This window comes from Conger conger, chromosome 12, assembly GCF_963514075.1.
Source record: "Conger conger chromosome 12, fConCon1.1, whole genome shotgun sequence".
Classification (NCBI taxonomy): Eukaryota; Metazoa; Chordata; class Actinopteri; order Anguilliformes; family Congridae; genus Conger; species Conger conger.
Window position 1 is genome coordinate 6,317,404 of NC_083771.1, and position 25,209 is coordinate 6,342,612.

The 25,209-nt window shown below is 49.2% G+C and overlaps 1 protein-coding gene across 2 annotated transcripts in view; it reads right to left on the reverse strand.

Annotated features, from left to right (window-relative positions):
• The window catches only part of exd3 (exonuclease 3'-5' domain containing 3), a 45,762-nt gene that overhangs the window by 14,342 nt on the left and 6,211 nt on the right, over positions 1 to 25,209 (reverse strand). For both annotated transcript variants that reach the window (XM_061263107.1, XM_061263108.1), the window contains exons 3-18: positions 24,256 to 24,320; positions 23,555 to 23,905; positions 22,900 to 22,953; positions 22,675 to 22,814; positions 22,250 to 22,356; positions 21,871 to 21,944; positions 21,719 to 21,757; positions 20,659 to 20,825; positions 18,836 to 18,989; positions 18,040 to 18,238; positions 17,454 to 17,563; positions 16,883 to 17,066; positions 14,642 to 14,817; positions 12,451 to 12,657; positions 11,263 to 11,316; positions 10,820 to 10,951 (exon numbers count right to left, since the gene is read on the reverse strand). In XM_061263107.1, the coding sequence (XP_061119091.1) occupies positions 10,820 to 10,951; positions 11,263 to 11,316; positions 12,451 to 12,657; positions 14,642 to 14,817; positions 16,883 to 17,066; positions 17,454 to 17,563; positions 18,040 to 18,238; positions 18,836 to 18,989; positions 20,659 to 20,825; positions 21,719 to 21,757; positions 21,871 to 21,944; positions 22,250 to 22,356; positions 22,675 to 22,814; positions 22,900 to 22,953; positions 23,555 to 23,905; positions 24,256 to 24,320 (2,213 nt within the window). The remainder of the gene's footprint in view (positions 1 to 10,819; positions 10,952 to 11,262; positions 11,317 to 12,450; positions 12,658 to 14,641; positions 14,818 to 16,882; positions 17,067 to 17,453; positions 17,564 to 18,039; positions 18,239 to 18,835; positions 18,990 to 20,658; positions 20,826 to 21,718; positions 21,758 to 21,870; positions 21,945 to 22,249; positions 22,357 to 22,674; positions 22,815 to 22,899; positions 22,954 to 23,554; positions 23,906 to 24,255; positions 24,321 to 25,209) is intronic.

Genomic DNA, 25,209 nt, shown 5'->3' on the forward strand with positions numbered 1-25,209 from the left:
CACACTACACTGGATGTCTACATAACTACACACTACACTGGGTGTTTACACAGTTACACACTACACTGGGTGTCTACATAACTACACACTACACTGGGTGTTTACACAGTTACACACTACACTGGGTGTTTACACAGTTACACACTACACTGGGCGTTTACACAGTTACACACTACACTGGGTGTCTACATAACTACACACTACACTGGGTGTTTACACAGTTACACACTACACTGGGTGTTTACACAGTTACACACTACACTGGGTGTCTACATAACTACACACTACACTGGATGTCTACATAGTTACACACTACACTGGGTGTCTACATAACTACACACTACACTGGGCGTTTACACAGATACACACTACACCGGGTGTCTACATAACTACACACTACACTGGGTGTCTACATAGTTACACACTACACTGGGTGTCTACATAGATACACACTACACTGGGTGTCTACATAACTACACACTACACTGGGTGTCTACATAGTTACACACTACACTGGGTGTCTACATAGATACACACTACACTGGTGGTCTACAGTTACACACTACACTGGTGGTCTACAGTTACACACTACACTGGGTGTCTACATAGTTACACACTACACTGGGTGTCTACATAGTTACACACTACACTGGGTGTCTACATAACTACACACTACACTGGGTGTCTACATAGTTACACACTACACTGGGTGTCTACATAGATACACACTACACTGGTGGTCTACAGTTACACACTACACTGGTGGTCTACAGTTACACACTACACTGGGTGTCTACATAGTTACACACTACACTGGGTGTCTACATAGTTACACACTACACTGGGTGTCTACATAACTACACACTACACTGGGTGTCTACATAGTTACACACTACACTGGGTGTCTACATAACTACACACTACACTGGTGGTCTACAGTTACACACTACACTGGTGGTCTACAGTTACACACTACACTGGTGGTCTACAGTTACACACTACACTGGGTGTCTACATAACTACACACTACACTGGGTGTCTACATAGTTACACACTACACTGGGTGTCTACATAACTACACACTACACTGGGTGTCTACACAGTTACACACTACACTGGGTGTCTACATAGTTACACACTACACTGGGTGTCTACACAGTTACACACTACACTGGGTGTCTACACAGTTACACACTACACTGGGTGTCTACATAGTTACACACTACACTGGTGGTCTACAGTTACACACTACACTGGGTGTCTACATAGTTACACACTACACTGGTGGTCTACATAGTTACACACTACACTGGGTGTCTACATAGTTACACACTACACTGGTGGTCTACAGTTACACACTACACTGGTGGTCTACACAGTTACACACTACACTGAGTGTCTATACAGCTACACACTACCCTGGGTGTCTACACAGTTGCACACTACACTGAGTGTCTACACAGTTGCACACTACACTGAGTGTCTATACAGCTACACACTACCCTGGGTCACTCAGCACAGCCCTACACTGCATTGTCTATGCTGTGACACACTACACTGGGACTTATTCCAATGCAATTGTAAATCAGATAGCAGTCAAGCACTGTGGAAATTCAAATCAAATTCCCATAAATGCCAATGATGTGTTACTGCAAACGTCCAAGGCCGCTGCCTAATAATGCGAACAATCCCTCATTCCGTGGTTCCTGCTCCCAGTACGCAATTCCCCCAAACAGCTGGAAGTGCGCAAGCACTGCAGGCATTCCCTTATTCTGAATCGGAGAGAAATCAGAGATGTGAAATCCTGTCGGAACAGCGCCATCTCAAATTACCGTCATTGTCATGGATCATGTGTCTGGGGCAAATTAAGGAGAAAAAAAACCAAACAAAAACAACACATTATGAACCCAGGAAGATTTTCACACCTCTCTGTTCACATCAAGCGCATTTCCCAAGCAGAGACCAGCCATATTTCACTGGAACACTCTTTATTACAGATCCAATTTGCTTTCCAAAAACCAGACAAGAATTAGAGTAAAGGTCACACAACATCTGACGTCTGACGTTTTCGTTCCCCTTTTCAACAACCGGAAAAAAAAAAGCTCTTTTTCCGTACACGCACAAAACCCGAGTATTGTATTCCTTCCTAACAGCAATGAACACGCACAGCTCATGGGGCGGAAGTGCTTATCGCAGAGTATGGAGTTACAGCGGTCGGTTTAGCGCCCGCTCCAGGCCACCTCGGCTGGGTGCCTCAGGTTCACTGCTGTGCTGTGTGATAGGATTTCAGCAGCACCTGGGCCAGACAGTGCAAATTAAGCTGCCAATCACTCTCCAAAGGGCATGGGAAAGCTCCCTCAGGCTTCTGCTGCCGCAGCATGATGACTCTACCACGACACCGATGGCCCGGCTGTCAAGATCAATTATCACATTAGTATAATTCAGGACTGATATATGACATTTTACCCAGTTACAGCAGATGCTCTCACTAACAAAAGCGTCAAAAAAGAGTTTAACACTGAGGAACAGCTCAAGGCTGCATAGTGTACATGTATACAGCTAGATACAGTACTGAGCAAAAGTCCTAGGCGCTCTCCATTATTTTGTTGAGATTTACTTAGATTTTCTTCTTTTTTTTTTTTTACTGCATTAGTGTGTCAGTACGAAATATCAAATTTGAGATTTCCAACAAAATTAAATGTTACAGATATTTTTTTGTATTTCATTTAACAAAGTGACATAACATTAAGCAATAGACCACTCTTCTGATGAATTGGGTGCAGCTGTCTGGGATTATCGGGAGAGCTAAAGGGAAGTAAAGTCAGCACAAGAACTGTTCTCAGATATGTTCAGAAACAACCTACCAGCTGATTTTAAAGGTTAAGGGTCGTCACAACAAATATTGACTTGATTACGTTTTTATTTATCTTCATAGTAAATTTTGCAGTATTTAGAAACTTTTCATTTCATTGTTTTTTTTAAAGCATCTTCGCTTTGCAGAATGAAATCAAGTTTCTAAATATTCACGTTTCGCAAGATTTACCAATTACTGACCACCCTTCACTTTCAAGACTGCATCAATTGGACAATGTGTTGGACACACTTTATAAGAAAATCGGTGAGAACTTGCCACAGTTCCTCTGCAGACTTTGCTCACTTTCCTTTCTCTCCATGTAATCCAAGACAGCCGCGATCAATTTGTTTTCATCAGAAAGAGGTCTATAGCTTAATATGTTACTTTACTTTTTTTAATGAAACACAAAATAATCTCTAACATTTAATTCATTTTTTTTAAAATTAATGCTTGGAAATCTCAAATTTGCTTTTTGACTGACATACTAATGCAGAAATAAAGAAAACATCTCAGACACAATCTTATATTAAAAAGTTCTGGGTGCCTAAAACCTTTGCACCCTAGTATATCCACCCTTTGCCTTTATTATGGATTTCATTATTTTCGGGAGACTGGCGTTGAGGTATTCAAAAAAATCTGCAGATATTTTTCCATGCTATCCTGTAAACACCTATAAAGTTCAGTCTTAGAAGCTGGTTGCATTTTCTGCTTCTCTCAAGCCAAGTAATCCCAAACACACTCAATGAAGCTGAGGTCTGGACTCTGGGATGGTCAGTCCATTGTTCTGAGAACACAATCAACTTGATCTTCTTAGCAATGTGCTTGGGGTCATTATCTTGCCGTAGAATGCATTTAGACCAAACCAAACAGTGCCCAGAGGTGTTAAGTTAAGATTGATTTGTATTTATCAGCGTTCATGAATGGCTTCATTCAAATCCAAATCACCAACTCCAGATGTGGTTATACAACCCCAAACTCCAGATGTGGTTATATGACCCCAAACTTGCACCGATCCTCCATCATGCTTGACTGATGGTTACAGACATGGTTCCAAGAGTCTACTGTTATTTTCTCTTACTTCCGAAAATCTCTGAATAATCCATCTGACCTTAAAACCTTCCTCCACATCGCAGGAGTCCAGTTTGTACTACCGCAAATTTTCTTTGTTCGTTTCCTTTTCTTTCTGCAACCTACCAGTTCTGGCACCAGTCCCATTTTCTCTGCATCTTGCAATAAGCTTTTGAAACTCCTGTTTTTTCACATATTTTCTCTTTGACTTTCACCATCCTCATGCAGTGGAATTATCTTACATCTAATCTCATCAGAAATACCTCCTTCAGCCATTTTAGATGCACAACAAAGAAATCGACATGGCTGCCAAGGTGTGTTTGGGTAATGTAAACTGACCGTGGGAAGTGGCTGCTTCCACCAGAAGTTAACGACAGTGGTAGTTTTTCTCCTGAGGAATGTGGTTTATGATTACGGTTGCTTATTGACTATCTCAGAGACTAAAACACTTTGACTGATGTGAATTGGACCAATAATTATATTATAAACGACAAATAACTGCACAACGCCCCTGTGTTCGGAAGTGTTAGCTCACGCTGGTCCAAACACCACCGTGTAAGCCTCCCCGGTCCATAGTCTCTCGTTAGCAACAGTTTCCCCACCACAATTTCACAGTGGAGCACTATTACTATGTCACTGTATGCTGAACTGGAAATGCGTATGTGACTCGTACAAAGTTTTTATGAAAATGGTAGGAATTATACTTTGCACACACAGAAACCAAAGCCGATCTGGAAGTAACTTTTCAGTTATTTGTCATGAAAGTTCCACTTCGGAAAATGGTGAGCTAACTTGGTGTTCGTAACACCAATAAGTCTAAAATAAAGACCTAATAAAATGCACTCACTGAGTGTCTGGGGAAAAAGTGGGGTGAATGGCTGATTCGACAGTGGAAACTGAATAAACGAAAGGGTGTTCTCTGACTTGTGCACAGCACTGCATACAGAGCACCGGCCAGCTTCACGTTAAGCACCTTCCTCCTCCCGAGGAAATTAACCTGCACTCTGGGTTACAAGTCCAGGTCCCAAACAACACTGCGCCCAAACCAAAAATATCCGCCAGTGTCTCCTCTCCCCAACCTTCGCTCGCCTCAATGACTCCTCCTCTTCCTCGGGGTGAGGTCACGCCCTTTTACCCCGTACGGAAAGTGCCGGCATGTTGCATCGTGATGTCAAGCCAGTGGCGGTCCATGCATCGCTGCACACACCATCAATATCAACATGGCAGAAATATGTTACATACAACAAACGAGCAGCTTACCACGCACTAAAGGAGAGGCCTTTACATTTTGCCACAGACTGGGATCGCACTGCATAAAAAACCCTGCACACAAGTGACCCTCGAGGGAAGACGATACTTCAGCCTCTTCATTAACACTGCTTCATGCACTCTAGATTTGGGAGCTTTTGTGGCAGTGTCAGAGTGCCCCATGGTTCCTTCTCTTTCTCTTTGGCCTGTGTAGAGAGCTGTAGACCCTCACACAAACCCCCCACCCCCCCCCCCCCACCCCTCCCTAATCTCCCCCCCAGCAGTTCCTACTCAGAAGAACATAAACAGCCCTGTCTGCCTGGGGCCTGTTCTCATGACATCACCGCGCTGCTGGAATGTTCCGTCAAATCCGTAAACCAGTTTGGAGAAAAGGAAGAGCTCGCCGCGGCCTTCACAGGCTGCACGGTGGACTGCAGCAGGGCGCCGCAGAGCTCTGTGAGGGTTTGTGAAAGACGAGGAAACGGGGCCTGCCTACGGGTCGGGTCTGAGAGCATCCTGCATCGGTCACTACTGCACATGACAGAGGTCGAGAGACAAAAATAGAGAGAGAGAGAGAGTGAAAGTGACGCAGAGGGCGAGAGAGAGAGAGGGAGAGAGAGAATGGGGTGGGGTGGGTGCTGGGAGAGAAACAGTCAGCCAGGGGCTAGGTATGGGAGCAGGGCGGAGGGGGGGCAGCAGGGGAAATTGCACTGGTTCATTGTATTGGTGTTTGGAGGAAAAGCTCCATTGAGGGTCTCTCTCTCTCTCTCTCCCCCTCCCTCACTCTCTCTCCCTCTCACTCTCTCACCCTCTCTCTCTCTCTCCCTCTCTCCGCCTGTCAGAGGTGCAGAGGCAGGAAGCAGCTTGGCCTGTAGACAATGGGCCACATCAAACAGCACTCACCAGCTCACACACACACCGTTCCCAGCCAGCCAATCAAAACACGGCGCTCGGCGCACAAACAACAGAGCAAGACAAACAGGACATTCCTGCTCCCGGCAGCCCCGGATTCCTCAACGCTGCTAATCGGAATCAGAGTGGGAGTGCTGGGAGGGGGGGGGGGGGGGTTACAGGAAGCCAGGGCAGTTTATTAACTCTCTGAAATGACCCAGGTTGCTCAGTGAAGTGTCCTCGCTCCTCGATCATGGGACCCTCCATGGGATCATGGGTCAGCTACCAGCCCCGCACTGTAGAGAGACATACACATCGGCTAAAAACAGACGTGAACATCTCCGGGTTCCTCGTCTGCAAAGCTTCACGCAGCCCCGGAGTTCCGTCGCGATCCTGAACGCCGAGGGAGAAAGGAGCGCTGTAACGAGACACTTCTCCGACTCTGCCCTTCTCACTGCCGAAACCATGTCAAATTCTTTAAAAACCTTCCCACCGAATCTGGCAGTGTTCGCAGCGAGCCGTTTCCCAGCCGCGTTAATGCTGGGGATTACGCCAAGGGCCCGCTACGCATGAGCCATTACTCAACGGCACCGAGAGACGCCCGGACACCGGTGGGAAGCCCGTCAAATGTGCTGCGTGACCTCAGGTTGCCAGAAGGAGAACCATAATAACCACAACCATAATACGTCTTAGACACAATTTTCCCCAAAAAGAGCTCGTCCGGCAGTTTGCCGGTTCGATCCGCCCACCTGTGTGTCGAAGTGTCCCTGAGCAAGACTCCTAACCCCCTAATGCTCCCGACAAGCTAATTGGTGCCTTGCATGGCAGCGTATCAGCATTGGTGTGTGAGTGTTTGTGTGAATGGGTGAATGAGAGGCACCAATCGTACAGCGCTTTGGATAAAGGCGCTATATAAATTCAGACATTTTACCATTTACCAAAGCGTTCAGCCCTACACAATACCTCCACCCCTGCTCCCCCACCCCAGCTCCTCCACCCCTGCTCCTCTACACCTCCTCCACCCCTGCTCCTCTACACCTCCTCCACCCCTGCTCCTCACGGTCAGGTCCTCCATCCGGAGCGCCAGGGCTTCAGCCCTGCTGCCGGAGACGGAGCCTCCCGCCACACACAGTGGGAAATATTTGGGATCGTTTCCCTCGGAATGCTTTGGTCGTGCCTGAGGAATGCCTGCCCCATCGCCCCCCCCCTCCTTCCCTCCCTCCCAACCCGACTCCTGAAACCGGAGTGCTGTGACAATGGGGAACTCTGCGGTTTTTTGTTGTTGTTCTTTGTTTTGTTTTTTTCTTGAAATTAAACACAGACTGAAGTCTGGTTCTAAAAGCTGTCCAAGTTTCCGACAGTAGCTCTAAGTTACTCCAGTTTATGGCTGTTTACCACAGTGCTCTCATGACCGCTCTCTTTCCTGCTCTCTCTCTCTCTCTCTCTCACACACACACACACACACACACACACACACACACACACACACACACACACACACACAGCCTCACTGAAGTGTAACCTCAGACTCGTCTCTCATCCTTTCAGATGCTTCACTTTTTTTCTAAGATGGCAGTCCCCTTTGTAGATCAAAGCCGAGCGCTTCCCCCCTTTCCTTTACATCCATCCTGTCCTCACACTCTCCCTTCCCTCCTCCCTCTCTCACACCGTTCCTGTCCTCCTCCTCTTCCCTCTCGCTGGGGCCGGGTGGCTTCGGTTCCAGCGACACGTCGAGCCCCTTTCCCGTCTCCGTCCAATAAAACCCTCTCCATGCGAAACGGCTGCAGACTGCAGACACTCCGCACCTAACTGTCTCCGGGCGCACTTTAAAACGCGTGAGTGCTTTATAGTCTTCTGGGAAGGAGTAAAGCCCTTTGAAAGGTAAGGTGAGGAAAATGATTCCAGTTGATGCGCAGAAAGTCCTCCGCATAAGATTCACTGGTGCTTTGGGACTTTTCCCAGGAAGAATAAGAAATACAATTGCTGCATTACAATAGGGAAACACATCGCTGTACTATCTTTCTTTTCTGATACAAGTCATTCCATTTTTTAGGATCACCCCAAGATTACCCCCCTTTGAAGACCAGTCTTTTAAAGCAGGACAGAGCTGGCAGTGTTGGTCCTGGGTTGGCAGTGTTTTATCAGAATGACTAGAAGTGCGTCACACACAACAATAAAAGAAATACAGCATGATAAGCAGATGAATGACAGGATGCAAACTTAGCCAGGACGGGTAGTTAGCATCTGAAGGGTTAATGATTGCCCATGTCCGTCAATGGGCCACACAGGGGGCCGGGGGTCGGGGGGGGTTCAGGAATGCCACACTGTCTCCCTGTGAGAGTGCTTTAAAAGGAGGGGTGCGGGGGGGGGGGGGGGGGGGGGGGTCGAGACTGGTCAAGCCACCCATCCTCTGCTAATCAAAGGACTTTACAATCAGACAACAAAAGGGTTAACTTCGCCTGGGTGGGCTTTCGACAATTCAGCCCTGGGCAGCACATACCCCCCCCCCCCTCCCTCCCCCCACCTTACATTCCTGTCCTCACCCTCACCCTCACCTTCACTGGTGTCTCTGTCCTCCCACCCCCCCATGAATACAGACTATAGCCCACAGCAGCATGGCACCCTGAATGCGGCTCCAGGCCTATTGTTTCCCCTAACCACGCAGAGCTCAGCAGCCCACAGTGGGATAGGTAAGGCATTCATTCAGTTCGCTCATTTAAATCTCCATTTCCCTTCCGGTCACAGACCGTCCTTCCTCAAGCAGCCGGGATACGCATCTCGGATTTACGTTTAAATACCAGCAACTAGTTTCAGTGAACAGACTCTGGAAACGATAAAATGCTTAGTTAAATAGTGTGTTATCAATTCCACTGCTGGTAAAGCATGAATGATAGTAGCTAGCTGGGTTGTTAGACAGAGACTCCACTTTAAAGAGGGGAAACTCAGACAGCTGTTATAAATAAAACACACTAACAGGCTACATAGGAAGTCTAAAAGTCCTCTTATTATTCTCAGCTACATGCTTGTTCAGTGCTTGCCAGGGCATAGCTGAAGGCGTATAATCACACAGCTTTAACCTTCTGCAAGACCACAATAACACAGGAAAGGCCATTTTCAATGATGAGGTCAGGGAACAGATTTACATTGCTTATCTCTAATTAATACACGTGCGTAAACCCTTTAATGAGCCAAAGTTTCTCAGGTCACGGTTGAAATGTGCATCGCTAGCTTGGGGCAGCCTGTAGCATAGTGGTTAAGGCACATGACCGGGACCCGGAAGGTTGGTGGTTCAAGCCACCATAAGCCACCATTAGATCCGCACAGCTGTTGGGCCCTTGAGCAAGGCCCTTAACCCTGCATTACTCCAGGGGAGGGTTGTCCCCAGCTTAGTCTAATTAACTGTAAGTTGCGTTGGATAAAATGATAAATTATAATTATCATAAATGATTGGATAAGCAGAATGCTGGGATTAGGAGAATACAAAAGGGTCAACATTTTTAAATGGAATTGTGACGTGCTGTTGACCATTGCCTGTCACATGAACGACCAAGAGCCCACGAGCTGGGGCTCTGGAGGTGGGGTTCTGCCCTGTGGAGATAGGGATTTGCCCTGTGGAGATGGGGTATTGCCTGTGGAGATGGGGTATTGCCCTGTGGAGATGGGGTATTGCTCTGTGGAGATGGGGTATTGCCCTGTGGAGATGGGGTATTGCCCTGTGGAGATGGGGTATTGCCCTGTGGAGATGGGGTATTGCCCTGTGGAGATGGGGTATTGCCCTGTGGAGATGGGGCTCTGCTCTGTGGAGATGGGGTATTGCCCTGTGGAGATGGGGCTCAGCTCTGTGGAGATGGGGTATTGCCCTGTGGAGATGGGGTATTGCCCTGTGGAGATGGGGTATTGCCCTGTGGAGATGGGGTATTGCCCTGTGGAGATGGGGCTCTGCTCTGTGGAGCTGCAGGGGCACACAGGTGTACCTGCTGACCAGGGGAAGCTCAGGCCACAGGCCAGCCAGCCGAGGGACAGCTGGGCCTGCCCGACAGGAAGTGAGGTAGGCGAGAGATGGCGCGATTGTGTGCGATCTCTCTCAGTTCCCAGCAGCCGCTCCCTCCTGTTTACGCTCCACGGCGAGGATCCCATTGTTCCAGCGAATGGCACAATGGCACTTGAGTCATGTGATTCAGTAGAAACGCATTTCCAACATGCCCCCATCTCCCACCACTTCCTTCCCAGCTGCTGCGGGCCGCTATTTTCAAAGCTATGAAAAGAGAACATCATGTTCCAATAAGGAAGGAGCGATGTGATGCAGTCTCAGTGTGCTGGGATGGCTGGAGCCTTTTCAGAAGTGTGTGAGGTTTACATTACATTAGTTACTTAGATGACGCTTTTACCCAAAGCGACTTATAGTTGACTAAGCAGGGGCCAATCCCCCCCATGGAGCAATGTGAGGTTAAGGGCCTTGTTCAAGGGCCACAACAGCTGCAGTGATCTTATTGCAGCTACACTGGAGCCTGAACCACCAACCAACTTTCCAGGTGGGTATTTCACAAAGCTGGCAAACACACTATACTTGATTTCTGCACTGAGTAAAACCTGCAACCTCCTGAAATATGGAACATGGATAGCTGTTCTGGGTTTTACTTCGCGCAGAAGTCCAGCTTGCTCAGTTAGCCAGCTTTGTGAAATACCCCGCTGGTCACAGTAGGTTACAGGCCGCCCCAGGCTGCTCTGGCAGGGAGATGTTCGGGCGGAGGGACCCACCTGGCAGCGGCTGAAGATGTCGTCGGGGGTGAGCTGCACGTTGAAGTGCCGCAGGACGCGCGCGGTCTGGTCCCGGGCCTTCTCAGAACAGTCCAGCGCCAGACACCGGCCCTCACCCACCTGAGACCTCAGCTGGGAGAACACGCAACACGCGTGATGTCACTGAGGTCACCCTGCCGGCGCTAGGGCCACTGTAGGGCTGACCACACACACATGTGCACACACACATACTCGCACACACATACTCATGCACACTCACACATACAGTACATATACACGCACACACATACATACATACATACACACACACACACACACACACACACACCTTCACATACAAACACAAGCACAGCCAGACCACAGACACAAACACACACCCACACCGACCACACACACAAACACACAAAGCCTGACCACACACCCAAGCAAAAACACACACTTACCGTCTGGTAAGGCTGGCCGGACGTTAGAATGACTCGGCCTTCTTCTCGAGCCAGCTGAAAGACAGAGAAGCTGTAATCTCCAGCCTCCGCAAAGCGCGTTATTTCTGCGCGTGAACGCTGGCCCTGCTCTGAACCCGAGCACACAGGGCCTACGGCAGGGTTCAGTCACATTCCCTACTGTTCACTCACCCGTCACTGTGAATGCAGCAACACCACGCCACACGCATCTCACTGCACTGTGTCTGTATCTACTACCGCACATGCCAGATGTGGTAGGTTCTGTTTACATCCATTCTACAGTGACGTTGACTCATGTACATGAATACTGAAGCTAAAGAAACTGTGAATATGAGGAAGAATTTCTAATACAATAATATGTTATTAACATATCATTTCAATCATAAAATGCAGGTGAAAGTGTTAAGACTCATTCCGGACTGTGGGGTGTCACAGTCAGGAGTAGGCATTTGGGTTAGGGGAGGGGAAGTTGAGCCCGGGTTGTGTGGGGTGAGGGAGGGTGAAGGCATTTGGGTTAGGGGAGGGGAAGCTGAGCCCGGGTTGTGTGGGGTGAGGGAGGGTGAAGGCATTTGGGTTAGGGGAGGGGAAGTTGAGCCCGGGTTGTGTGGGGTGAGGGAGGGTGAAGGCATTTGGGTTAGGGGAGGGGAAGCTGAGCCCGGGTTGTGTGGGGTGAGGGAGGGTGAAGGCATTTGGGTTAGGGGAGGGGAAGCTGAGCCCGGGTTGTGTGGGGTGAGGGAGGGTGAAGGCATTTGGGTTAGGGGAGGGGAAGCTGAGCCCGGGTTGTGTGGGGTTAGGGGAGGGGAAGCTGAGCCCGGGTTGTGTGGGGTGAGGGAGGGTGAAGGCATTTGGGTTAGGGGAGGGGAAGCTGAGCCCAGGCTGTGTGGGGTTAGGGGAGGGGAAGCTGAGCCCGGGTTGTGTGGGGTGAGGGAGGGTGAAGGCATTTGGGTTAGGGGAGGGGAAGTTGAGCCCAGGCTGTGTGGGGTTAGGGGAGGGGAAGCTGAGCCCGGGTTGTGTGGGGTTAGGGGAGGGGAAGTTGAGCCCGGGTTGTGTGGGGTTAGGGGAGGGGAAGTTGAGCCCGGGTTGTGTGGGGTTAGGGGAGGGGAAGCTGAGCCCGGGTTGTGAGGGGTGAGGGAGGGCGAAGGCTCCCGTAGGCTCACTGAGCGCGCTCACTTTGGCGGCGAGCCTGTGGTCGTCTCCGTTCTCCAGCATCAGCACGTCCACGCCGAGGCAGCGCAGGAAGCGGCCCAGGCCCTGCAGCATGTTGTCACACACCACGCGCAGCTGCTGCGGCCGGAGAGCAGGGGCCCGGAGAGCGGGGGCCCGGCCCGCGGGGGCCGGCAGGGGGCGGCCCTCCAGCCCGGGGGCGTCCGAGGGCACCTGGCACGGGGAAACTGCCTTCAGCTGCCGTCCTTGAGAACTTCACCCAAAAAAAACGCTGTAACTGCTCACCAGGTGGATAAACAAACACGTTTTCACGGCCGCGAACAACAATAACAAACGTAGCTGGGAGAGGCTTCGCTGGCGCACGAGCATATGGAGGCTCACACCTCCCAAGAAGAAACAAGAGCATATTCGTACGAATAAGGGTTGAGCTTTACACTCACAACCGTACCATTCCTGAGAAGCTGTGTCACCCGTCTGGGAGCACACCACACCTGTATCAGCTGTGCCCACAAGCCGTTGTCAAAACACAAGCTTTGCATGGGCCATGAATGATTATTCATGATTATTCATTCTGTTGGCAGCGCATTTCTGAGAAAAACGTGTTCTGTCGACATTACGACAATGCCTTACAGACATACTGAGAACAAATGGGAAACATTACATGTAATTTGGCTGATGCTTTTATCCAAAGCAACGTACAGTTGATTCGACTAAGCAGGATATAATACCCCGGAGCAATGCAGGGTTAAGGGCCTTGCTCAAGGGCCGAACAGCTGTGCGGATTTGTATTGTGGCTACACCGGGGATGGAACCGCTACGCTACAGGCCGCTCCCATTGAAACACCCACGTGGAGTCACTGCTTACCGCGTGCGGTCAGCAATGCCAGCGTGTATCGTGGCATGAAGTCCGGCGGCATCTGGAACTCGACGGGCACCCCACCACTGCGCTCTCCCACAAGAAAGCAAGGCTACACACGCTAAGCTAACGGAAGTGGAAAAAAACAGTCCCGGGCATTGTTCCAGAACATCCCACAAAAAGCACCCCAGACACGATTGCTCGGGGAACATCAAAAAGTCGGGCCAAATGTTCCCTAAATATTACCTACCCCCTCAAAGTGACCGAGCTCTCCTTCTGTAGCCTCGCTAGCCGTAATTACAGGCACTGAGGCACACAAGGCCCATGTACGAGGCACGGTATTTGTGTAATAACGAGCCATGGTTGTGTGGTTGCCTCTGCTTTTCATAAACATTTCCATCTTCACTGTGCACCAACTACCTCTGCAATGATGTATTACTGCATTACTGTATCATCAGTGCCAACATTTGAAATTCACATAATAATTTAATAAAAACGATTGATTTAACATCTTGAAAAGTGTTAAATGTATCACACCACCAATGTCTTCAGCTCCACTCCGTTAATTTACGAAAATTAACGTCCGTATTTATATGTTTCAGTGCTCGGATAACCAAATAAACCCTCCCGTCTGTAATCGGGGGTCCCAGTCAGGCACTGTAAACACAACAAGCTCATCGTTGTCACTTAATTTTGAAAATGTTCGTGAATGAATCGCGGCCAGAATAAAAACAGCAAACAAGCAGCTTACAAACACTGAATCCTCGCCTGAGGGGACAGAGGGGGGTTCTGGGGAGAGTACAGCCCCAAAGACAAGACCATCAGCCACACAAATGCAAGGAATGTTCCAGATTTCCCCCATTTATCACAGTTAAGAACAAAAATGCTCCAGATTTACAGGAGTAACATGGTAGTTGGTCACACTTTCTAGGTTTTTATATGCAATTGGCACAAGAGGGCATTGAAGAAACGCGGTGATAGTATTAAATATGTCCGTTCTTTAGTTTTGAAGAAGTAAGCGTTTTAAATGTATCGTCCTATTTTCAAGCGGTCCAGAATGTTCTCCTAGTAGCACGTCACACGAGGATAACCACTCCCCTTATCCCTCCCTGATAACTCATGACCCACAGTTTGCGCCGCTGGCCTACAGGAAAGTGGGATAACTTTTATCGTGGGAAATTTAGGCTTAGAAAAATATGTTTTACATTTGAAATGACTGAATAAAAAAAATAATAATAAAAAGATTTGCTTTATTGTTGCCCAAAGACAACAATAGTTGTGTCACATTGAACCACCATGTTACTCCGTTAAAGTGGTTCTGACAGAGCTTGGTCCACCGACCCCTCGGCTCCTGGCCTGCTTCCCCTTCTCCTTTTCTCGCTCTTTCCGGGACTTTTTCTCCTTGTTGTTCGCCGCCTGGCCTGCCTGCACGCTGCGGAGGTCTGCCGGGAGGTGAAAGCGGGCGGGTTCCAGGGAGAGCGTGCGGTAGACCTCCAGGAGACAGTAGGCATCGATGGCTGGGTGATGGAGAGAAGAGGCACTCCACTGTAACATAAGCCTGGACCGCCGGTTCCCACAAGCATCACATAGACCTCTCCACACACATGTATTATTTATATAAGCAGGGCTCTCAGGATGTATATACAGACGGTTCTCAATGTAGCTGTGCACTCAACCTCTGGTGTCAAATTCTGCGAATGTGTCGCAGAGATGGATACAGTGTTACAGCGATGACGTCATTTTGTTGGTTGGCCCAGAAGTTCCTTCCACCATGGGTTCCCTCTGAAGATTTCCAATGTTTTTCTTGTTTTTTTCCCCCATAGGTATTTAGATTTGTACCAAAGAATAAGGCCTGTGGTAAATTTAAGCGCGAGAGAGTTTCACGTTTTGTTCAATGTAGCCACTTGTTAGCAACTTGCTTTTTTAAAGCACATAACAACTTAGAAGTACACCGCACAGATATTACCAGATGTAACTTAACCCGTAGGTCAAAAGTCTTAAGTTCTTTAACCCCAGACCTTATTTCCCTAAGGGAAAAGATCTGAGGGAAAAACATGGCTCAAAAATGCCAACCCACTTCCGGGTTTTAGGACTGGACTGAGGCACTGCATGACCTGCTACAGGGAGTAATAGTGTTTCCTCTGACTCCTGCAGTGTCTGTGGTGTACCTGTGTAAAGTGTGCTTCACGTTTACAGTCCAAGTCAAACTGCTCATGCAGGCTGAATTTCAGACTGACAGCCAATGTCTGGTTTTTAAGAAGCTGAATATGTGTTCAAGGGTTACATTACACAGCACTAAAAAAAAAAAGAAGTTACTGGTTTATAGATTACTATCTAAGTGCCTTTTTAAAAATGACCAATCATCACACATTTGTGTGAAACCATTTCAGGGCCCATGAAACATACACCGCTTCACTTGAATCGGAATGACAACTCACTCAACCCGCATTCTAGCATGTTCCCTGCAGAGACGGGGCCAGAGGGGGTCTTTTGTCTTTCAGTGAAAAGTTCCTTTTGTGAGAGAGATTCAGGAGATAATGCTCTCAGCAGTTTGTACTTTCTGACATCAGAGGCTATGCGTGAGCACCGACAGCTTTGGGACTTAATGCCACAGCCGGCAACCACTAACACAGGAACGTTCAAAAGCCAGACATGATCTGAAAACGCCGGCTTCAAAGAGAGCTCGCTGATGTTTTCCTCCTGCTGTCTCCCCTCCCTCTGCCCAAAACGATCAGACGCTCAAGCACCAACATGTAATATAAATGATATTTCATAGCATGGTGCTGCTCGTCCTGCGTGATACACAGTGGGCCCTGCTGCATTCAGAGGCACCGCAGTGACATGCACTCAAAACCCAAAGTCAGTCTCAACAAGTATTTTCATCTTATGTTTAGACTCAACATACTTCTCATCTTATCTCTATTGCTTTTTTGCCAAAAACACCAAAACATTGCCGATGAGGCGAGACAGATTTACTCATTTCAAGATGTGCCAACAGGGTAAGACAATTTTTACATGTTAGAGTGACAAACAAACTATTATTTTGTACTTGTGAGGAAAAACAAATGATTTAAAGGGCTGGTTTCACAGAAGAGATTAAGCACAGTCTTAATACATTTTGAATGGACATTTTCCATTAAATTTTAGTCCAGGTAGAAGCTTAATCTATGTCTGTGAAACTGACCCTAAGTGGACCCAGCTGCTCACCCGCGTAGCGGACCTGGCTGCTCACCTGCGTAGAAAACCTGGCTGCTCACCTGCGTAGAGGACCTGGCTGCTCACCTGCGTAGAAAACCTGGCTGCTCACCTGCGTAGAAAACCTGGCTGCTCACCTGCGTAGCGGACCTGGCTGCTCACCTGCGTAGCGGACCTGGCTGATCACCTGCGTAGCGGACCTGGCTGCTCACCTGCGTAGAGGACCTGGCTGCTCACCTGCGTAGCGGACCTGGCTGCTCACCTGCGTAGAGGACCTGGCTGCTCACCTGCGTAGCGGACCTGGCTGCTCACCTGCGTAGCGGACCTGGCTGCTCACCTGCGTAGCGGACCTGGCTGCTCACCTGCGTAGCGGACCTGGCTGCTCACCTGCGTAGCGGACCTGCCTGCTCCGGAGCGGCCGTCTCTCCCAGTTGGAGAGCTGCTCCATCTTGTCCAGTGGCTTCCCCAGCACCTGCTGCACCATCAGGCTCAGCCCTTTCTCCGCGGGGCCCTCGCCCACCTCCACCGGCCGCGGGCCCCTGTCCGCACCCCTCCGCCAGCTCCGCTGCATCTGCGGAACCATCCGGAGAGAGAGAGGGCATCGCTACGGCAACACGGACAGCCCACCAGTCAGAGGGCATCGCTATGGCAACACGGCCCACTGGTCAGCAAACGGTCAAACCGCACAAACACGCATTAAAGTCCCCCTGTCAAAATCGATCCGTTTTGCACTCTCGATTTTAGAATTCCCCCAAGGGCCAGGATGCTGCAATCCCCTGAACATGAAACCTTGACATAGAAAAAAATAAAAACGCAAACACTGGAAATCCTATTTACACATTGTTTGTTCCAGGTCAATTTCCACAGTTTTGTTAATTTCCACAGTTGACACGGCTGTGAAACAGCCACGCATTGGTCAGTAAAGGCAGGCCTGGAGCTGTGCTGTGCGGGACTGTACCTGCTGGTGCACATTGAGCAGGTCCAGCACCCCGCTCACTTGCAGAGGCTGCGCGCTGAACTCTGGCCACGTGGTCGTCATGCTCTTCAGGTCACCCGACATCCCGTAGCCTGGACAGACAGAGAGACAGACAGTTAGAGAGACAGACAGACAGAGAGACACTCAGAGAGACAGATAGAGAGACAAACAGGCAGACAGACAGAGAGACAAACAGGCAGACAGACAGAGAGACAAACAGGCAGACAGACAGAGAAACAGAGAGACAAACAGGCAGACAGACAGAGACAGAGACAGAGAGAGAGAGAGACAGACATACAGAGACAGAGTGACAGAGATAGAGACAGAGAGAGACAGAGACACAAAGAGAGAGACAGACAGTCAAGAGAGAAAGACAGAGAGACAGCGAGAGAGAGAGAGTGACAGGCAGGCAGACAGACAGAGACAGACACAGAGAGAAAGAGAGAGAGAGATAGAGACAGAGAGAGTGACAGACAGACAGACAGACAGAGCCAGGGAGTCACTCCTGGCTGAGGGCCAGATTAAGAACAGGAGAAGAGTTCTGCAGAAAGGAGGCTAATCTGCTCACCCAGTTTGAGGATCTTCGGGTCTGAGAAAAGCGTTCTGATGAACTCCACCGTGCGCTCGTGCCCGGCAAACTCGGCCTGGCACAGGTCGAGCAGGAACACCTGCTCCAACACGGCCAGCTGGATGAGCGCCAGGCGCTGACAGGGAACCGACCCGAACCCGGCTCGCCACTCCATGTCTATACCCACCGGCGCCTCAGGCTGTGCGGGGTGAGAGAGGTCCATGAACACAGCGAACAGGCAGGTGGCCTAAAGCGTTATAATTGCCACACAACAACGACAGGGACCTGCGGCTGGTGATACTAACAGGGTGCTCTCGTGAATGAGGACCCACCTCAGTGAGCACGGTGCAGTCGTGCAGTGAACAGCACTCTCGGTCGGCCGCTGTTCGTTCAGGTTTCTTACCGTGGTTTTACAAACAATACTAAATTCTTGCTTGTTCGTTGCTGTGCTGCGTTTGCTTGCTTTCCCAAAAACTCAAAGATGCGCCCTTGGTCTACGACACCTCTAAATGATATCAGCTGTGCCCAGCACACTCCCGCGGGGAAAACAAAAGGTCTACAGAGACACGCATGCCCAATTCACACGGCTCTCGTCTAACATCACCAGTTCACAGTAACCCCTTAAAGGTGTCATCCTAATTAAGAAATACAAATAAATAACAAATATAATGAAACTAGGAAGGAAGTTTCAGTTTACAACAGAAGACACAGTGGTAACAGTCACTCTCTCACTCACGCATACACTCACAGACGCTCACAGACACACACACACACACATACACTCAATCGGCTCTACCTGGAACACCATGTTTTTACATCGCTCTAAGTCCTCTTGTGTGTGGACGAACTGGACGCTGTCCTTGGGAATAGGAAGCTGGTAATATCGCTCCTGGTCTGCTATGGGTGGGTCCCAGGGGTCCGCTGAGGGAGAAGGGACCTCAGAGTCTCCTCTAGGGGCAGAAGAGTCATTAAGGGTTGACTTCATTCAACCATGTGTGGAATAGGACAGAGATTGGGACAGAACTGACATAGAAAATCTGATCTAATGTAACTGTCATTCCAGAAATCCATGGAGTAGGGGGGAATGGAGTGATATGCTAAACTGCTACCAGGGCTAGACATTAACATTTTGGCTCACCAACCAATAGGAACCCCCCCCCAACAACACACACACACAAAAAAAAAAAGTTAGAAATATAGGCAACAGTAACTGCATGCATTTGTTTGGACCTAACATTTTATTTGAACAGAAACCACTTTCAGCACAACCTGCAATAAAGCCTATCTTTAATAAAATATGCGTGTCAAGATCATTCAAGATCATTACAAATCATACAATCTATGCAGATTTTTGCCATGAATATTCTTCGTGAGTGTGGAGAACAAAGAGTACATGTATCCACCATTTTAAATGTTGATAGAATATGCACAATTGTGGCATGCAAATGAAAATCTATTTTATTATTCACCTACAGGAGAACTGCCTATATCTGTATTTGAACATTATGTGATTAGAATGTGCTTTTATTAATTTAATAAGAGTCAACATTGAATTTCTGCTGATGCATTCTTGTGAAACATTTTTTACAATTACAAAATACCAATATTAGTAGTATGGAAATAACTACACCTGCGTAGGCCAGTATCATGTAGTATAGCCTCAAATTGATGTAATCATTTCAGACGGCTTTTGTAAGCTACAATAACTTTTTCATAGAAACCATTTTGTCACCCACCCAAGTTTCTAGTAAGAGTTACACGCCACTACAGAACTGTACCCTCATTTGGCGGGGGGCCCTGCCTGCCACCCACAGACCAATCAGCCGTCCTCTGTTCCCTACCTTGCAGGACACCCACTATGAATGCTTGTTTTCATTCCATCTACGCTTTCAACGCACTGGGCTTGACTGAAGGGCAGCTCGGCTGCTGGTCTGGACATTTCCACACAAGCATGTTCTACGGGTCCCTTGCAAAGCAAACCCTGATGTTTAAAGAACAGCCTGTGTTTACTAATCTAACACACTTTCCTGAGGCATTCCCCAGGGAGAAGAGCACTAGGCCTTTCATTCTCAGTCTTTACACACACTTCCACCCTCCTGTCGATTGCAAGACCACGGACACATGATTACACAGCAACACAGTATTTCTGCAATCTCAGAATCAGCCATCGAGGTGGTCATTGTATTAATTGAGGCATTTGCATTTTAAGGGAGTACTCTCTGCCTACAGTCCCCAACATGCACTGCAAAGTAGTTTATATCCCTTCATCCCAATTCCTCACATACTGAAGCATAATCACTAATGTAATTCATTGTTAATGGTCACAGATGTGATAACTACCAGCTACCCTGAAGCATGCCTCGATCCAGAGACGGAGCAGAAGAGAGGGAGCAATGCATTCTGGGACTCATTATGACACTCATTGCGGAGACAGAACCACGAAATAACTTAACATTTACACTTACTAGAATATATCTATAATGATGATTAAATAACAGAGTTAAAGTGAGAGACACCCCGTACGCCGGATGATTTTGCGGTTGAAAGTTCACCTCTAACGAACACCTTTACTTGGAACGGAATGAGCCCTGTGAGACGGTCACAGAGAGGCGTTCTCACCGCTCAGTGACCGGCAGGTCCTGCTGCGTGTCCCACACGCCCAGAGGAAGCTGATCCTTTGGGACGCCGTAGCGCCGGGACCACTGGGCAGCGTCCTGAAGCCCGCTGTACTTCACCAACAGCTCCACCAGGTGACCCTGCAGCTCCGGGCTGTCTGCAACCGCGGCCTGCGCAGAGGATCCAGACCGCGTAACACACACGGGCCAAACAACGCTCATGACGAACACGCTCCTTCCTTACTACCGCCGATAGGACAGGATAATATACACATCATATACATTTACACACACAATTATATATTTTAACATTTTTCTGGCCTCAAAAACGTAAAACAAAAGCAAACAAAAAAAAAACACCCACAACAGGTCTTTTGCTACAGATGAACCAGATATATTGAATAAGCACCATAATCGGGTATTGAAAGGGACAGGTCACTTTGAGTATTTCTTAAATAACATTTCTGTTTGACTGTGCGTTTTCAATTGGTCCATACATTTGTTTATGTGCAGCAAAGGATATTTTAGAAATTTACAGAAGATTACGACAAATTTTCTGGGCAAACAATGGCTGGCATAGGGGAATTAGGGGGTTTGTGATATAACAAAACACAACTGCAGCAACTCCAAAGAGTAGCACAATGCCATTATGTCGTACACAATTAATACACTCAATATTATATGAATACCTGGGCAACATATGCATGTACAACCTCTAGGGGCTTAAGGATACTGTAAGAGCTGCTTTAGTCCATAAACCCTACACTCGTACACCAGCCACTGTGCAGCCGGCAGCTTGCCAGAAACTTCTGTAAATACCTAAAACCTCATCGCACATAAAAACCGTCTGACTGGGAAATTGCAAATGCACACTAAAACTGCAATGATATTTCAAAAAAGAAAAACCCAAAAAGGGAACTACACCATTAATGTTCACCATCACAGATATTATTCATATCAGTCATGAGGTGGAGAACGTGCACGCTGACACACGCACCCGTTTGAAAGGGGATTAAAGTCCCGTTCGACCGTAATTCTACCCCGCATTCCGGCTGTCCTCCTACCTGAATGTGGTCCCTCCAGTTCTCCTCAGACATGCCTTTCTGAAAGGGACAGAGAGGTGCTGCTTTAGACGGCGCAGACGCAGCAGTGACAGGGAGAGCGTGGAGGAGGGGTGAGGAACACGGGCCTCGCTGATGGAGGCCCCAGCACTCACCTCCACAAAGCGCTTGTACATAAGGAACTTCAGCGAGTCCAGCTTCCTCTTGGTGACAGAATTGGGACACAGTGCTGAAACACAATGGAGGGAATTGGCCGGAGAGGGAGACCACTTTCACATCAGCCTTCCAGTCCACAGACTGGGCTTCTGATCACACGTTCCAGATATGAGTGTGACACGGTGCTCTTGGTCTCTCTTTCTCTCTCTCTCACACACACACAAGCGCAGGCAGGCAGGTGCAGGCACACACACACGCACGCACGCACGCACGCACGCACGCACGCACGCACACCCACATTTACAGACACACATACACGCACACATGGACAGACACACACGCAGACAGGCGCGCACACACACACACACACACACACACCTGGGTTAATGTTGAAGCGCTCCATCAGCCTGAACACCTGTTTGCTGAGCATCTTGGGATGAATGCGCTCGGCTTGGTGGTGGGAAACCGACAGATCAGGGAACTGTCTGAAAGATAAACAAATGGGCAGTATGCGGCATACCTGCGTCTCTCCCTCTCTCTCTCTCTCACATGCACAAACAAACACACACACTCCCTCCCTCTCTCTCTCTCTCTCTCTCACACGCACACGCACACGCACACACACACACACACACACACACACACACACACACACTCCTACAAACATCACAGCTGAATAACATTAGACATCCAGCCGGATAACATAGTTAAACTCCAGCCATTCTCCTTTAAAAACAGCAGGGCTATGGGCTCTCTCCTCTCTTTTGGTCTCTGTGACGCACCTCCTGGGCCCGTTCTCTCACCTGCGCAGCTGAGCCAGGCTGAAGCGGGGGTCGCACCAGGAGTCCAGCAGCTTCAGCAGGGCTTCCTCCAGGTGGCTGTGGCCTTGCACGTACGACTCGGCCAACGGGAGCTTGTCCTGGAGCACGAGGGGGACGCACACCTGCAGGCAGAGACCACATCACCTTCACGTACGTACCGCACGACCGTCTGCACCACAGCGCTTACCCGCCAGCACAGACCCTCACCTGCTCCATGTCCAGCTCTGACTGCAGCTTCAGTGCGATGCCCAACATGGCTGCCTAGAAAGAGTAACACGGTCCAGTCGTCAAACGTGACAGTGAAACAGGTACATAACACTCTCATATAACTAGGACTCTGCAGTGAAATATGATGTGATCGTGACTGATGGTGTGACTACGGCTGATGCAGCCATCTCAAACTACTCTAAAGTGGCAGTTGAGAGGTTTGACTTTCCTCACTGCTAGGATCCTCAAAGAAAGGCCTCACCCTGGTTTACTGTGACTCCACCAGTCCCGCGTCTCTGACTCCTCCTTTACCCTCCCCCATTTCTTCCCCAATGTCCGTTAGACCAGGCTCTCACCACACCATCAGAGCCCAACCAATCCAAACCCACTTACGACCCAGAGGCAAACAACCGCCTCTGCACAGGAGCGACCTCTGCATCCCCCCCCAGCCAGCCCCTCCCCCTTATAATTATAACATGCTATTTAGCTGATATCCAAAGCGACTTGGTTGATTAGACTAAGCAGGGGACAATCCCCCCTTGCTCAAGGGCCAAACAGCTGCACGGATCTTATCGTGGCTACACTGGGGCTTGAACCACCAACCTTCCGGGTCCCAGTCACGCACCTTAGCCACTAGGCCGCCCTTAAAACTCACCTCCTTAAAGCAGCCGGTGGCCAGCAGGCTCTGCACGTGGCCCAGCAGGAGAGCCGGGTCCAGGGAGCACAGCTGGTAGAGCTCCAGCAGGGAGGAGAGGGTGGCCGCGTGCTGGGCCTCGGAGAGCAGGCCCAGGGCTCGGAGCTGCAGGCCGTGGAGCCCCTCCGGAGGCCGGCCCTGCAGGCTGACCTGTGGGTGGTTCTGCCTCCAGCGCACAAACTCGGCCAGCACGCAGTGGCCCAGCGACGTGGCTTTGCCCTTTAACCTCCCGGGACAGCCCTCCAGCACGCACAGCAGACAGCAGAGGGGGTCCTGGGCATTGGAAAAGCCCATACGAGCCTCAGCCCGCACCTACAGGGACAGCGGTTCCAAAATTACAGACTATAGAGCCAACCCAAGGACAAATATGGCTTTGTCCAAAATGTTATGGAGGGCACTATTTATTGTCCTATCCTAGCTGCAGTAGCAAGAGCGAGTGCATTTTGAGCCATGCTCAGCCCATGTAGATTATGCAATCTAATTTAGACATGGAGGGCACAGTTGCAGATAGCCCAGGGCTATGCGTGAGAAAAAACCCTGCTCTAACTGGATATTTGCACACAAATACACACGTACAGTATTCACAAGTACACGGCAGTATGAAACACATTAGGAAAGGTGTCTGTGAAACGGCTCATCTGTCCAGTTTCCAGAAACCTCACCTTCTCCTGCTCTTTTCTGTTCCACAGGTCAAGGAGGCATCCCAGCAGATCACTGGTGTCACTGACTGTGGCGGAACAAAGCACAGACAGCGTTACAGCGGCCTTTCACAACCCAAGTCATCTTACACAATCCCAGGCTTTCATCTTCTGCTGCGCGCACACACATTATCGTACATATTCTCACGCACGGTGAGCACACAGACATTTTCTCACGCTCCACCGCCAGCTCGCATGCTGCTGCTGTGGACTCATATCTCACTGTTATTGTGGTGAGCTCTTAACCAATGACACCGGCGCTTTAGCCTCATTGACAGTGTCTCACGCACACTGCGCCCGGCTCTCTCGGTATGAGTGTGAATGTGTGAGTGAGAGGTAGAGTGTCAGTGTGTGTGAATGTGTGAGAGTGAGTGGGTGTGTCTGTGTCTGTGTGTGTGTGTATGTGTCTGTGTGTGAGCGTGTGTATGTGTGTGTGTGTGTCTGTGTATGTGTGTGAGTGTGCGTATGTGAGTGAGTGTGTGTATGTGTCTGTGTGAGAGTGTGTGTGTGAGTGAGTGAGTGAGTGAGTGAGTGAGTGAGTGAGTGAGTGAGTGAGTGAGTGTGTGTGTGTGTGTGTGTGTGTGTGTGAGTGTGTGTGAATGTGTGAGAGTGAGTGGGTGTGTCTGTGTCTGTGTGTGTGTGTATGTGTCTGTGTGTGAGCGTGTGTATGTGTGTGTGTGTGTGTGTGTGTGTGTGTGAGTGAGTGAGTGAGTGAGTGAGTGAGTGAGTGAGTGTGTGTGTGTGTGTGTGTGTGTGTGTGTGTGTGTGTGTGTGTGTGTGTGTGAGTGTGTGTGTGTGTGAGTGTGTGTGTGTGTGTGTGTGTGTGTGTGTGTGAGTGTGTGTGTGTGTGTGTGTGTGAGTGTGTGTGTGTGTGAGTGTGTGTGTGTGTGTGTGTGTGTGTGTGTGTGTGTGTGTGTG